Below are 14,629 nucleotides of genomic sequence, written 5' to 3' on the forward strand. Positions count from 1 at the left end.
AAAAATCTATATTATGATTGTGTATATTTCAACATAGTCCTTAGCATCCCAGGTAACCCTCATGAATGCAGTTGTCTCACATTCTGATTGCGTCATGGTTCTGTCCACTGTTTTTATGAAGACTGTCTGATATTGTTTGGGCATTTTTTGGCGATTTACAAGTATATTGAATTGTAGCTCATTTTATGATTGGGGTATATAGTGTATATTAGCAGAAGGAAGATCACAGGATTCCTTTTAATTTTTTACAGACTTTGGAGAAATACCATAAACAATTAAATAAAACTAGTGTTGTTATACATGTATTTATGTAAAGACAAAGTCAATAACAAACTAAATGCTTTTTTAAATGTTAATTTCATGTTAGGAATGTACAGTGTATACATTCACATTCAGTGAAATTCATGTTTCTACTTCCAGCAAAAATAGACAAGGGGCCTGTTTCACCAAATTTCTCCAAACTTGCAACATGAGATAATTTCCTCTTATGTTTATTTTGACACATTTAAAAAATGTTAAAAAAGTGAGCATGCAAGAGAACTGTAGGCGTCACTAATGTATCTGATATTTGTAAGTGAATGTGTGGAATGAGACGCTGGCACCATTTACGTGTGAGCGGTTGTTGCAAATTGCTTTTGTGAAATGGGCCCCAGAGTGGAGAAGAGCCACTCTGTTTATCCATCTGGTGGACATTCATACTGTGGCTAGAATGGCAGCAGATCGTCTCTGGCAGCAATGATGGATCTGGAAAGTGGTGCAGCCATGTCTGATGGACATTGGGGGTTAGCTGCTTTGCAGGGTGTTGATGGTGTGTGTAGTTCTTCTTTCTACTCTGCACCTCAAGCAAACTATTCGCTCTTGTGCTTTTGGTGTGAAACCAAACCACACCTCTCCCTCCCTCCACAGGCTATGGGCTTCTCTTACCTCTGTGGTGAATTGGTCCATCTGGTGGTGGCTGAGAGGGCAGGGTCCTCTTCTCTAACACGCAGGAATGTGGTGGTCAAAGAAGCTGTTGAGCTGGTTTGACCAACATTAAAGAGTGACCTGAGGCCGAGTGTGTAGACTTTTGTCACTCTGACTCTTTTCCTTCATTTACTTTTTCTTTCTCTCTACTTCCGTCTTTCTGCCTCCATGTGATATCTGGGATCGGAAACATGTGTGCGCTCGTCATGGGGGGGTAGTGTGAAGTGATACCAGAGTTCACTGACAGTAAGGATGTACAGTGGAGAGGAGACCTTTACCCCTGCATTTCAACTTCACAGCTGGTTTGATATTAGAAGTTGGAGCTACTTCCTCAGCCACAGTATCATATACACAAATCTGCTTAGATCTGCACTCTCAGTGGGCCCCTTGGCTTCCTTTTTTTCTTCCTAAACATGGCGATAAATCCACTGGCCTGTGAAAATGATAATTCTTGAGATGCAAGCATCACATAAAGGAGAAAACGATTGATGAAACAGAAAAGTCATGTGTGCTGTTTGCTCTGTTTATTAGAGGTATATTGTCAAACATTTTACAAGCTGTTGCTTAAATGTTTCCACTTAGAGAGAAAAATGCAACACTGAAAAACAATTACTAAGCTCAGCAGAGAACACTTTTAAAGCCCCTGTTTTGAAAGGCACTAACGTCCCAGTCCTTTTTTTTTTGTTCTTGACACATGCAGACACAACTAGCAAAGACACCTGTTGTTACACACTTCAGTAGCTACAATACATAGAGCTTTTAACTGACTTGTTAGTTGAGCTTGTGAAGGCAACACCGCTTATGTCTGCTATCATGTGTTGTACACAAAAATGTCTGCAATGATTAAGTGGGCAGCTGAAGTAACACAGACGGTTAATTCAATACACTTAACATTTGTACAGATGTAAAGCTATAACTTACGCCATGTGGGAGGCGGGCTTTCAGTTTGCTGTATGTCCTGTTGAGTGCAGCTATCTTAAATATTTTCAAGATTAAATATGCCATATTGCTGCTATTTAAATACATAACGTGTCTTTTAAGTTAGAATCGCGATTCAGTGGAATTATGTATAATCACAAGACAACCATCACTTGGATTTTCTTCATGTCTGCAAAAGAAATGTACAAAAAAGTCTCTTTTTTTAAATAATAGTGATAGTAGTACATTCAAACAATAGCATAATAGTTCCTCAGCATTATTGTTGTGGTTTTAAATAGCTTGTGATGTAAGGGTGCTTGTCAGGGACAGTCATATGCATTCATAAAAACAGATGCACCCCACCTCTTGGTTCAGATACTGCATAAACAAACTGTCACACAAAGTTTAGATGCCATGCTGGTGCCATCGTCGTATTGCTAATGCTGTTAATCGTCAGTGAGTCCCTCGGAGAGGTTCTGCAGAGCTTTAACGTAATGACTCTCAACCTTTTCCATTTCTGCTGCCCTCCACAACAGCTAAACACATGCACATGTCTGTCAGACAAATGTGTGAGTGTGAGATGAGAGGCAAACGTTTGAATACAGAATCACACACACAGACATACAGACACCCTCTGATGTTAAAGCACTGGTTTCTCATTTGAGAATGAGTTGAATGTGTAGGCTGCTGCATCATCGCTAAATGGGAAAAAGTAATTCCTGGCAGTTTCCCTTTGCTGTGTTTCTTGCACTCTTTCTCCATGCCTGACCCTTTTCCATGCGCCTGATAATGATTTAGCTGCTATATTCATTCCTTTATCTCTCTCCTTTCCACTCATCCATCTTACTCTGCTATTTGTCTCGATCAGTCTGTTTGCAGTTTGCTGGCGTCTTTCTGCTATCCGCCTTTCATGCGTCTGTCTTTCTCCTATTCCCTCAATGCTCCCCCTTCCATATCTAGAGTCCTCCAGCCCACTACCGGCAGCCACAGCCCTCCACTGCCATGTCCTGGTAATTCTTCAGTACCACTCGGTCTTGAGGGTCCAGGTAGAGCAGGGCGATGGGACTGAGGGATGTGGGGACACAGCATGCCCGGGGCACTGCTCCATTCACAGAGTTTACCAGAGTTTGCACCATGGCATGGCTAGAGGAGTTCATGTGGTCTGCCAGAGGAAAGCGACACTCTCCAAGGCAGAAGTAGGCGTCGTAGCCGCTGGGTGCAATGATCCACTTGTGCCAGCCCACGTCGTTGAAATCTACATATAGAGGATGACGGCGGCATCTGTTACGGGAAAGACGTTTCAGTTTCGCAGCACGACCTCCATTTCTTTTCACCCTTCCACTTTCACTCCAACTGACCCCTGTTTTATCGCCTCCCCAGCCTGGCACTGCATAGGCCGTCTTTTTGGCCCTCCCCCAGGTTTGGTCTCTGTTGCGGCCCTTGCTGCTGCTCCTGGTCCTCTCTTTTGTGCCTTTTCTCCCTCTCATCCTCTGGCCACCACTCTGCTTCCTCCTGCCATGTTTAACTAAAGGCTCTCCACGCCCGTCATGACTGTAAGTCACCAAGAGAGGTCTCTCCTGGGCCCAGCTGTGCTCATCCTGCCCCACAGACCTGCATACCCTCAGGTGTCCCTCTTTGTGTTTCTCTCCCACCTCCTCGTTTGCAGCAGAGAGGAGGCTCTGGTCATGGAGCAAGGTGGTGCTGTTCTCTGGTCTGACCTCCAGCAGGAAGCCCAGGCTGCCACTCTCAGCAAGGGCCTTATGGAGGAGCTCTGCACTTAGGCTAAAAGCTTCCCAAAAGCCACTTGCTTTACGACTGTGGAGGCCAGTGGTGAGTAATCTTGTCTCTAGAAGGGCAGGTTCAGGGTCCTCATGGTGCTCAGAGAGGTACAGGTTTAGTCTGTGTGGTCCAGGGCCCAGCGAGGCTCTGTCACTGCGGAGGAGCCGAAGCTCAGCAGAGAGCACCCTCTCATCCTGTGGGATGGAGGAGATATTGAAGGAGATGTGCACCCTCTTATGATCTTCTGCTGGAAGACTGTTCCCAAGGGGCTCTAAGAGAAAGAGGAAGACAGATGAGAAGGAATGAGAGTTTAGTTCAGTTTCAACTCACTTGATGCATCCATCTTAAACTCAAAGTCAAGACACAAACACACACTGGCAACATTTGTCCAATTTGTCATTTGTCACATCTTTCTTGAATGATTTCGAAAAGAAGAAAATTGCCAAACTGTCAACCCATATCAGCCAATAACTTCAGTTACAAAGGTAGAAAGCTACACGGGTAGCTCATGTTGACACTGCAAGTTCCAACTTTTAACTCATGGTTCCCAAATGTAGTTTGAACCACTTCAAACAGTAATTTATAGTTAGATGTGTTGGTATTTTAAAGGCAATAAAAATAGAGTTTGTGCAACATCCATGACCAGTATGGCTGTCTGTATTATTGTATGTGCTTTTTAAGTTTTATTATCTTCTGTGTTTTATGTTTGTGAATTGTATTTTGTATTTTGTATTTATTGTATCAAAACCAATGCTAGATTAGCTGAACAAAGCAGACAAATGCCACATGGGCCACAAAACATGTCAGTTGGTGTTTATAATTTGATTAAGTGCAAACTTGTGAATTTGAACCACTGGAGTACAATATCAACTAGGATGGGTCCAACATTATTAGCTAGTTTTGTGGTCCAGGTCAGGATGCATGCCACTGAGGGCCCAAAAAGCTCATTTTTGAGCTGAGATCCCCTAACAGCAAAGATCAGAACTGCATGCTCTCACACATGTTTTGAAAGTAGACTTTAAGATTGTTATGTTAATATTGTGACTATCCATCTTATCTAATAGCGCACAGATGGATCTTATTTAGGGTTTAGATGATTATATAGTGAGTAACATCTCCTGCTGTCATAAACTGGAGCTTTATACATCATCAACAGACTGATAAAGACTTCAGCAGAATGTATGAACAGCTTCCTTGGACAGATGGAGTCCAAAGGTCTTTGCGTGCTCTCTAACAATTATAATTCAAAATGTTGATAGAAAGCTTCACAGCATGGTGTCATGATGTGCCCGTGATCTTACCAGTGTGGTGAAAGCTGCGTACGGTGTTGGCCTGCTGGATGTGGTGGCTTGGGAAGCTAAAGGAAGGGTCCTCCAGTAGATGGAACTGCTGCTGGTGGAAGCGGTAAAGATCCAGAAGGTACCGGGGCACCGGCACTCCGTGCCGAGGGTCAGGCTGCGACTGCAGGCCCAGCCGGCTCAGGAGGAGACTCTGGATGGTCTGAGCCAGGCTGGGCTCCAGGGGGGAACCTGCTGGTGGGGGCAATAAAGAGGAAGGCGTGGGGGATACCCTGTCATGGTCGATCTCGCTGGTGTCTCCACCCTGGCGACCAGACGAGGCTTGAGGTAGCAGCAGGACCATGAGGAGCAGGAGGTTAGCAGGGAACATGGTGGACCTGGAGGGAGATAGGGTGGAGAGGAGAGATAAAATGAGGACAAGTGTGGTGGAGAGAAGAAGAGAGGAAGCAGTTAATAGATGTGAAAGCAGGTTGTGCAGCGATTTCTCTGTCTTCTTCAATTTATGTCCTTTGAATTTACGTGTTTGTGCACAGTATGTGTTTCATCCAGGAGCAATGTAAATCATATGACTTAATGACACAATATGAAGTACTGGTTGAGAAATCTGCAAAAAAGATAGCTCCTATGAGATGCTCCTGGACTCTGTATATCATGCTTATGTCCTCTCCTTCCTGGTCACACTAGTTTCTCATTAGTCTTCAGCCTTCATGTGGCATATGTTCAAGAAATTTACCGTCCCACATATCCATATGAAGTTATTTGCTTGTTACTCGTGGCTGTAGAAACAGCGCTATTTTGTTTTTTCTTTGTGAATTTATTGCAAGCCTCTTACCCCCAAAGCCCATATATCTCCTTGGACACCTAAGCAGGATTAATTAAATCGTCTCTATCTGTAATTTAATCGTGCTGGGTGTTTGCCTGTGAAAGAGATCATAGTGCTGTGTATGAAAGACATCTTGCATTTATCAGAGGCTGTGGAGTGGTGGTGTGTAATAGAGTTGTAGAGGCTTGTTACAATGACAGATAACAAGTTTTACCTTTCTTCTCTTGTCCGTTTCAACATACCAGAGAATATGTGTATTAAAACATTCAGTATCTGTCTGTAACTTTGTATATGTGAGTGAGGGAGTGAAGAAGCTGGAAATCTTTTTATTTAGTGCCCTATTAGCCCCCATATTTTTGGAGTTTTAGGTCCCAAACCAGCCTTTTGGGTGTTCCTCAAGTGATCGTAATATAGAATATGGGCTGGTTTTAATGGTATTCACATTACAAACCTCCACTTAAGTTGTTGTCTGGTGTTAACCCTTGTATTGAAACATGTGTCAATTTAGTTTGATATCAGGTTCTGTGGTGTGACAACCTTTTCGTTTACATTTGGGTCAACTATGTTCAAAAGTCCTACTTTGTAGCGATTATTGCACATTGACTTTGGACTTTTGCAGGCCAGGAGGATAATTACACTCCTCTGAAAGAACATGAACATAGTACCTTTCGTAGGAATGTGGACAAAGGAAGTGGCAGTCTGCGTTGCTTTGTAGAGATTTACTTTCTCTTTTGGGGGTAGTGGGTCTAAACATAAACATATATTTATATTTATGTCAATATATTGAAAAGTAATATTAAACGATCACTTCACAGATTTTACACTCAAAGTTTACTTGTCATGGAGAGTACTACTCAGCCTGTGAAAACAGTTGTATAATGTCTTCTGTGGCTCAGGAGGGAGTTTTCGAAGTTTGAAATTGGGGTATTGATCATTACCTTTGTTGCTTCTGTTGCTTTTGACCATGATTTTTAAACATGTCTTGTGGAAGTCACTCTGTTTTACAGATGTGTGATACTACATCACTGGAGTGTGCAAAGAAAGATAACAATGCAAAATAAGGAGACATGTTTTATGGCCAGTCTGGTTTCATTAGTGTTTCATGTGGTGAAACAGATACAATACAGGATGACAATGATCTGTTATTTGATGAATCAAATTAGAGGTTACCTTTTCATGCTGTGCTAATGTCATTGCCCAAAAATCCCTTTTGTGTCCTCCTCCAGGTGTGCTTTGGCCTTAATTGGTGGTTTATTAAGGATCTCTCATCACAATACATGTTTCCCACATCTAAACTAATATCAGCTCCATTCACTCAACATGAATGCTCAAATTATTCAAGCTGATTTATCTTAAAATCTCTTAATCTTTAGGATAGATAGTGTGTGAAAATGCTCCTGCCTGAAAAATAAATTCTGATTAAAACCCCACAGAAGCCACAAAAGTGCTCTTTTAGCAAAACTCAACAGTGCTTCACCTTCAGACCCAAAAGTATTCAACTTATCTCCCTCCATGACTCTGCTCAGTGCGGGAACACGAGCACAGACAAGGGTCACACAATTACTCCTGTGACCTGGCTAACACCCTGCATCTCTGTAGCGCAGGTGTTAATAACTGAGCCAGTAATTAGACACTGGCAAGTTAACGGCCCTCTTGACCTGTAGAGGTTGAGGTGAGGTGTAAAAGGGTCAGATGGGCAGAAGGAATAAAACCAGTTGACCAGAGAGATGAGAATCTGGGCTGAATTCCAAGCATCATCCATCCATGTTTTGCCTGGTTAACTGAAAATGTAAAAAACATTTTTAAACTCAGAGTAGCTATCTTGTTCCTTGTCCAAGCTCACCATATCTCTCTCCTTCTCTCCCATGTCTCTTTATCTCATCTCTCTAAGGAACAGAGAATCGATTAGAGCCTCTACGGCCAGATAACAGAGGTGTTTTTTACGGCTGAGCAGACACATAACAATGTTGTAATGACTGCTAATCTTACCACACTGTCAGAGAAGGGGTTGAGGAGGGCACAGGTGTGAAGATGTGTGTCTATATTCTTTTAGTTGTGTGTGTGTGTGTGTGTGTGTGTGTGTGTGTGTGTGTGTGTGTGTGTGTGTGTGTGTGTTGTCCATGTGGATTGCAGTTCAAAGGGCATGCCTGGGAAAATAAGCCATCTCCAAGCGTGGGATTGTTGCTAGCTATCCATTAAACTCTCACAGCCCCACCCAGCGCTGTTTCACCTGAGGCAACGCAGCAGAGGACAATTACAGATTAGACACTCTGGTGGACAGCCTCTCCCATATACTGTGGAGACTTGTAAAGGAGATTAAGGACAACAACACCACCCTTCTCCTGTACTTTCCTCACCTACAAAAGTCACCCGAGTGACTCCGAGGTTCAAAGGTTCAGTCGTCACACAACAGGGTGTGTCGCGGCTTGTGCGAGGCAGAGACACACACACAAAAAGAGAGGAAAAAGGCTGTGAGCGGAGGCCAGCCTGCCCTACATCACTTTGACATACATACAGCCTCTCCTCTCCCTGGGTGTCTGTGTTATGACTGGCTCCATCTAATTTAAACCAGGCAAAGAGGATCCATGCCTAATTTAGCATCTTTATGTGTCATGTGCATCAGGGTGCCACCCACACCGGTGTCGACTCATTCCACTTAGCCAGAAAAACTGACATTTTTATGATAGGTTCCTCCTTTTATCTCTGACTACCGCTGTGCTCTTTTTGTTCTTTTTCTCTCTGGCATGAACCTACACTAATCAAATGTTCTCAAGGGACGAAGAAGGATATGATAAATAGGTGAGGAATAAGGTGAGATTGAGGTTTGGAGTTCAGCAGCAGTGTTTGTGCATCTTCTCCCTGTGTACATGCATGCAGCGTAGCCCGTAAGACATATTAGATGTGACCTGACCTCCTGAGCAGACAGTAGCGTGACCCTGGCGCGCGGCAGACGAGTGTCGTCGCCGGCTGGCCCTGTGTCTTTCTGAACTCACTGATTAAAACCTCTGACCTCTGGCCAACGTCCGTTTCTAACTCCTGCTTTTGTCGTGTTTCTTTTTCTGCCTCTCTTTTTATCTGTTTATTTCAAACCCTGCTGCCTTTTCCCCTTCCTCCTTCCTCTTTGCGTTCCTTGAACTTTGTCCTTTTGCTTTGTCCTCTTTGTTGTTATACAGTATGTTACAGTTTTTCTCTTTTCTCCTTATCATCTTCTTCTCTTTTAATCCAACCTCTGATTTCCCCTCTCTACCATGTTTTTCTCTTCAGTCTCTTGTTCTTGTTAAAAATATCTGTTTTTGTGCCTATTTGAATCACATTTTCATTCCCTATCTCCCTCTCTCCCTTTCCCTCTCTCCCATTAATGTTGTTCTTTTTTTTCCTAGGCCTTAAATGAATGGTGTTTTTGCGGAAGAGTGCAGCGGACTGAGGGCCGGAGTGTCACCGCAGCCGGCTGATTTATCCACCGCCGCTGTCTTCATGTTACGCCTGGTCCCTCAACTTTCCCTTCCTGTTGTTCTTCCCGTGTTTCTTTTCCCAAATTCCTCCTCTCACTCTCCCTGATTTCTCTCCCCTCGCTTCCAGCTCTCTTTTTTCTTTGCTGCCGTCTCATTCTTTCAGAACATGATACGTGCAGCGCACATGCCACAGGGTTCATTTTCTAGCTCTGAGCTTACTCAAACGCTTGAAAATATGTCATGTCAGACAGCCTCATGAGCCCAAATGTGATGTACAGTGTGCACACCTGAGAACACTTCTGAGGATACATCTGTATCCACTACCTTTCTTTTTCCAACGCGGTCTTTATACCCATATAAAACAAGCATGCATGCCATAGACTGTATAATTGACTGTGAGGTTACAACTGCACAATATTCCCCATACTTAACTAGTCATTAATGCATGACTTTGAGCTGTGGAGTTAATATATAATGGAGGCGGGGTGAGAAAATGTCCAAAACAGTTGCAAGTGGAGTCGTAGTTCTGCTTTCTGAGGCGTAACAGATGAAATCATTAGAACAATATGCCAGGTAGGCTGCTGTGTGGTTTTATTGGACTCTATTAGAACAGTGCTCTAATTCATCCCATCTGGTCCGATTAGCTGGCTAATGACCCAGACGTCAAATGTGCATTTCTGTTACACACACACACACATATGCATGTATGCTAAGAATGGTACATGACTTAAACACATGCTAACTGCCGGGCCGAGTGAGCGCTAACACATACGCAGAAACACTCCAAGATGTATAACAGTGGAAGAGCTGTGTTGTAAATATGTTGAAGCACTAGGAAAAATATTTAGACTCTCTCTCTCTCTCTCTCTCTCTCTCTCTCACACACACACACACACACACACACATACTCAAACACACTGGCGTAGTTTAGTGGACATTCAGGAGTGGAGTAGACTTCCCTGCTTCCACGACATAACTGCAACCTGCTATTCCAGACTTATCATGTATGTCTACACACAATGTTTTGGCTTCAGACATCTCATTTGTGTGTGCATCAACAGGTCACTGAGTATTTACAACTTGTCTCTTTCATTTTCTCATTCATGCTATTTTTTCTCTCCTCTGCTGTCAGTGAGGTTGCCTCAGTCTGGGATGCCAGGTGGTCTCGGTGTCACAAGTACATTGTGGTTAACAGGAGGCCCCGATGAGGCGAAACACTGCAAAAGCATCAGTGGAAATACTGACATATCTAACCCGTGACTACTGAACACTCGGAGACTGCTCACGTCGTGTGTCTGACAGCTAAACCGATGTGAAACACAGAACAAAAACACACCTCTGCTTTTCACATTAAAGCTGCTGAACGTTACCACCGAGGGCCAATTCATACTGTGTATGTTGCCGCGGTGGTGAGTTACGTTATGCTCTTTGAACTCATAATGGGCACATTATTCTTGGACAAGTTGCTTACCGGACAAGATTTTGATTGAGCAACGTGGTGTGCCAGCACTGTATGCATGAGCATGAGTGTGTGTGTGTGTGTGTGTGTGTGTGTGTGTTTTTCCCCAGAGTGACTAATGGTTTCAGCAGTGCAGTTCCTGTGGCCTGTGGCTTGACAGACACACTTGTGTGTGCGTGTGAGTGCGTGAGAGAGATGTGGTACTCACGTCCAGGTGTGGTGGGATGTATGCAGAGTCCATGGTTTATCCTTGAGCTCCAGTGTTACGATCCCTCGGCTCTCGCTCCCGCTCCTTTGGACAGAATGGACAAAGTGGACTATTTTTCTCTCTGTAATTGTCCTCTCTCTTTCTCTGTTTTACCTCTTTCAGGATAGCCAGTGCCTGTCTCTCCTATGTCTCCTATGTAAATGCGCTGTGGATAATGCTGCACTGTCCATGTTTTTGCCCTGCTGTGTTTTCTCCCCTTTCTGTTCCCTCACTCAGCTTCTCATCCTGTTGTCAGTGTCAGATAAGCAAACTCTTAAAAACATCCACCGGCTTTCCCCTTTGCCTGCCTGACCTCTGCTCATGGGCAACTCCCTTTCTCTGTCGCCTGCACTTCCACCCCTGGTTGTTTGAAACACACTTGTACCGCTGGTGCTGCCGTGCATGGAAGCTGCAGGAGGAAAATGAGTAGTATCTGCCTGTCAGTCTGTCTGTCTGTCCAGCAACAACTCCCTCTTGTTCCTAAACCTCCTTACTATGTCTCTCTCCCTCCCTCTCCACTCTGTTACTCCCTTTTGTATCTCCTCCCCTTTTCCTCTCTCTCTCTCTATTGCTCTCTCTCCCACACACACATCCACACACACTCATTTTTTTCCTTTTTGTCTGTGCTATACTATGTGTCCAGCTGGTAAACTCAGTTTAACGCTAATTGACTTTCCTGGCCACTTAGATCTCCCCAAATAGTGATGTCACTAAGACCGGCCCCAGTACATTTACAAGCTGTTATCTCTCTTGCTCTCTCTCTCTCTCTCTCTCTCTCTCTCTCTCTCTCTCTCTCTCTCTCTCTCTCTCACATACACATACAAACACACACACAAACATGAGCACAAACACTCATAGACGTTCACATGTGCACGCAATCACACCTCACACACACACACAGACACACAAACATGTACTCAGACACATACATACACACATGTACATACAACCTGTTCCAGATGAACCCTGAGGTCAAGGCACACAGAAGCGGACTGATTAATTTCCATATTTCCTCCTCTTAACAAACTCACCTGCTGCCTTTCATTGGCACCATTTTACTTTTCGGCCAACATGCTCGCAGACAATCGCTCCTTCATTATAAATACATGGCCCCATGACACTGAATAAGAGCAAACAGATTCAGTTACAACACAAAGGTATGAATGGATGACTCATAACAGCTGCCATGAAGTCACCACAGTTGGGTTTTGTGATTGGATGGAAGATGTTGAGGTAAAAAAAAAGAAGAAAAAAAAAAGAAAAAGTAGGCTGTACTTCTCCACTACGGGTTGAAGCAAGGTGCATCCGTCCTTCCAGTGCAGAGCGGGTGGCGAGTGAATTTGTATTCATGGGGTGGGCCCATGAGAAAACGTCTCTTTAGGATGCATCGTCTCACATATTAGATCTCATCTGGAGAATCACTTGCCCACCTCCCTCTGCTCCTCCTCTCTGTCCCCTCCACTTGCTCTTCCCGTCCACTCTCGAACAAACACAGAAAAAACACATCCACAGACCTCATTCATCCCGAGGCTGAGTAATTGTCTTTACACACAAACACACACTCGTTATCCTTTCGCAATACACTTTTTCTGCTTTTGGGGATTTTTTTTACTGCATTCCCTGACAGACAGGATGTTATCAGATTCAGGACTTTTGAAAATTAATTCTTGAGATGTGAGAGAAGCAATTAAATAATGCGGCTAAAGTAGCATTTGCACATTTATTCAATGATTCTGAGACCTCATCCTCTGCTGTGAACAGCTGGATCCCAAGTGAACTGAAACACTTAATCTGTAGATCAATGAACTGTCTGGCTGGGAGGTGTAGTGAGCACAGAGCGTGACCTTCAGCAGAGGTTAAAACCCTCACGTCATCAAACATACCTCCTTAACTCCTACCTGCTCTGGCTGACCCTGACCTTTGACTTTGTTTTTAAGTGAAAACAGAATTTTGCTTTTGGGGTCAGTTAATTACCACTGTAAATACAAGTCAGGTTTTTTGTGGCCTATTGCCATCAATTTAAGTATCAGTCAGTGTATTCAGCCTCTGACTTGCTAGTTTTCATTGCAATCTTGCTCTTAAATCTGTTGTAAAAGGAGATATTTGACTGGTGCACACCTTACTTTACCATTAAGTGGGCTTGAAGTTAGACGTCTACAAATTCAACCCAATTCTATGGCCTATTCTAAGGCTTATTTTGGCTGCCTTAAGGGTGACGTATCATGCACATTTCTAGGTTTATATCAATATTGCGGGGCTCTACTGGAATAGCTTTGCATGATTTACAGTTCAAAAAACTCACTTATTTATCTTATATTGACCCTTTATGCAGCCCCTCAGTTCAGCCTCTGTCTGATACAGGCCATTTTAGGTCCTGTCTCTTTAAGGCCTCCTGAGGAGCCAACTTGAGTGTTCGAGTTGAAATTCAATCTGAAATATGCAAGTGGACAACACAAACAACTAATGGAAATCCTTAACAACAACCTTAGCAACAAAGGCTACGGAAAGGACGGCCATTTGTGGGCATGAACCAATAATCTGACGATATCATGAGGAGGACGTAGAGGTAACATGAACATGAAGCGTTCAGAGCAGGTTGAAGCCCCGGCTTATGACTTGCAGGGAGCATTTTTACATATGTTGGCCTCAAGTTTTGGACATAGAATAGAAATCCAATATCATAACAATATATAAATAACAGAAAATCACAAAAAGCATGAAATGTCCCCTTCAAACCATCACAACATTTAGAAATCCTGTCTGTTTATTACTACTCACCATTTTCCCAAAGCATTCACTAAGTTTTTAGATTGATTTTCTACCTTCCAGGCAGCTGTTGTTTCTGGTTAATTTCAGTGTGCTGTGAAAAAACGTAACTATCTGTAGACAATCCAAACTTACTAGGGATATGTAATTTGTCACAGTGACCATTAAGAGGTAATTTTATTTTATGTTAAATATTAATGCACTGGCAAACATTGACTGTCTTGCAAACTCAAACCTGGAGGACAAAGCGTAAGCTAACATACTGTATATAGTGTGAAAAGTATAATGTGAATTTCTTGTTGTTGATGTCAGAGCTTCTCACCAACCCTTGAAAGCATCACTGGGGAGTTTTACAGTAATTATACTTCCTATTTGCAACTGTATTACCATGATAACATAATAAAAGCAACGTAATGTAATGTGATAGATTGCTCAACTCAAGCAAGTGTTGTCACTTCAAGTTGTTTTCATGCTGCGTGACCTGAAACTGAACTGCTTGGAAGTTCAGTCTATAAACATATGGTCAGCAGTCATGTAAAATATACACTATTGGTAGTTAATTTCTTGTCTTATTGACCCACCAGTCATTACAAAGTCATGCTATGCTGCCAAACTTTGTTTAAACCAACTTAATTTTGAATTTTAGTGGTTTTCTAATGGTATCAAAAAAAGCCAAATTACCAGGCTGAAATTTGGGGAAATGCGTGTTAAAAGAAGTCCAGAATGTTTCCATCTTATGATACGGAGCAGCCATGGAGTCTTGGGTTTGAATGTTTATGTCAGTTTTTCCGTTATATAGCTTCAATATAATGATTTTTCCAACCTCAAAGCTACATAAGCAGAAAAAAAGGGGCTAAAACTGGATGCTAATTGCTGAGAGGACTAAAACATGCAAAAAACCACCTGTATAGTGACTTTAAAGTG

The 14,629-nt window shown here is 43.0% G+C and overlaps 1 protein-coding gene across 1 annotated transcript; it reads right to left on the reverse strand.

Moving 5' to 3' along the window:
* Window positions 1-1,472: 1,472 nt before the first annotated feature.
* On the reverse strand, window positions 1,473-11,445 carry bmp16 (bone morphogenetic protein 16). The gene is made up of 3 exons (XM_044355371.1): window positions 10,901-11,445; window positions 4,962-5,335; window positions 1,473-3,931 (listed from the first exon to the last, which is right to left on the reverse strand). The coding sequence occupies exons 2-3, from the start codon at window positions 5,326-5,328 to the stop codon at window positions 2,856-2,858; spliced, it is 1,443 nt and encodes a 480-aa protein (XP_044211306.1). The 5' UTR covers window positions 5,329-5,335; window positions 10,901-11,445; the 3' UTR covers window positions 1,473-2,855.
* Between the last annotated feature and the right edge of the window lie 3,184 nt (window positions 11,446-14,629).

The sequence above is a fragment of the Thunnus albacares genome, chromosome 6 (assembly GCF_914725855.1).
Source record: "Thunnus albacares chromosome 6, fThuAlb1.1, whole genome shotgun sequence".
Lineage (NCBI taxonomy): Eukaryota > Metazoa > Chordata > Actinopteri > Scombriformes > Scombridae > Thunnus > Thunnus albacares.

Excerpts from the sequence above, each read along its gene's own strand:
- bmp16 (XM_044355371.1), bottom strand. The coding sequence starts at position 5,328 with ATGTTCCCTGCTAACCTCCTGCTCCTCATGGTCCTGCTGCTACCTCAA. Across the intron at positions 3,932-4,961 it reads ACGCAGCTTTCACCACACTG|AGCCCCTTGGGAACAGTCTT; the intron begins GTAAGATCACGG and ends TCTTTCTCTTAG.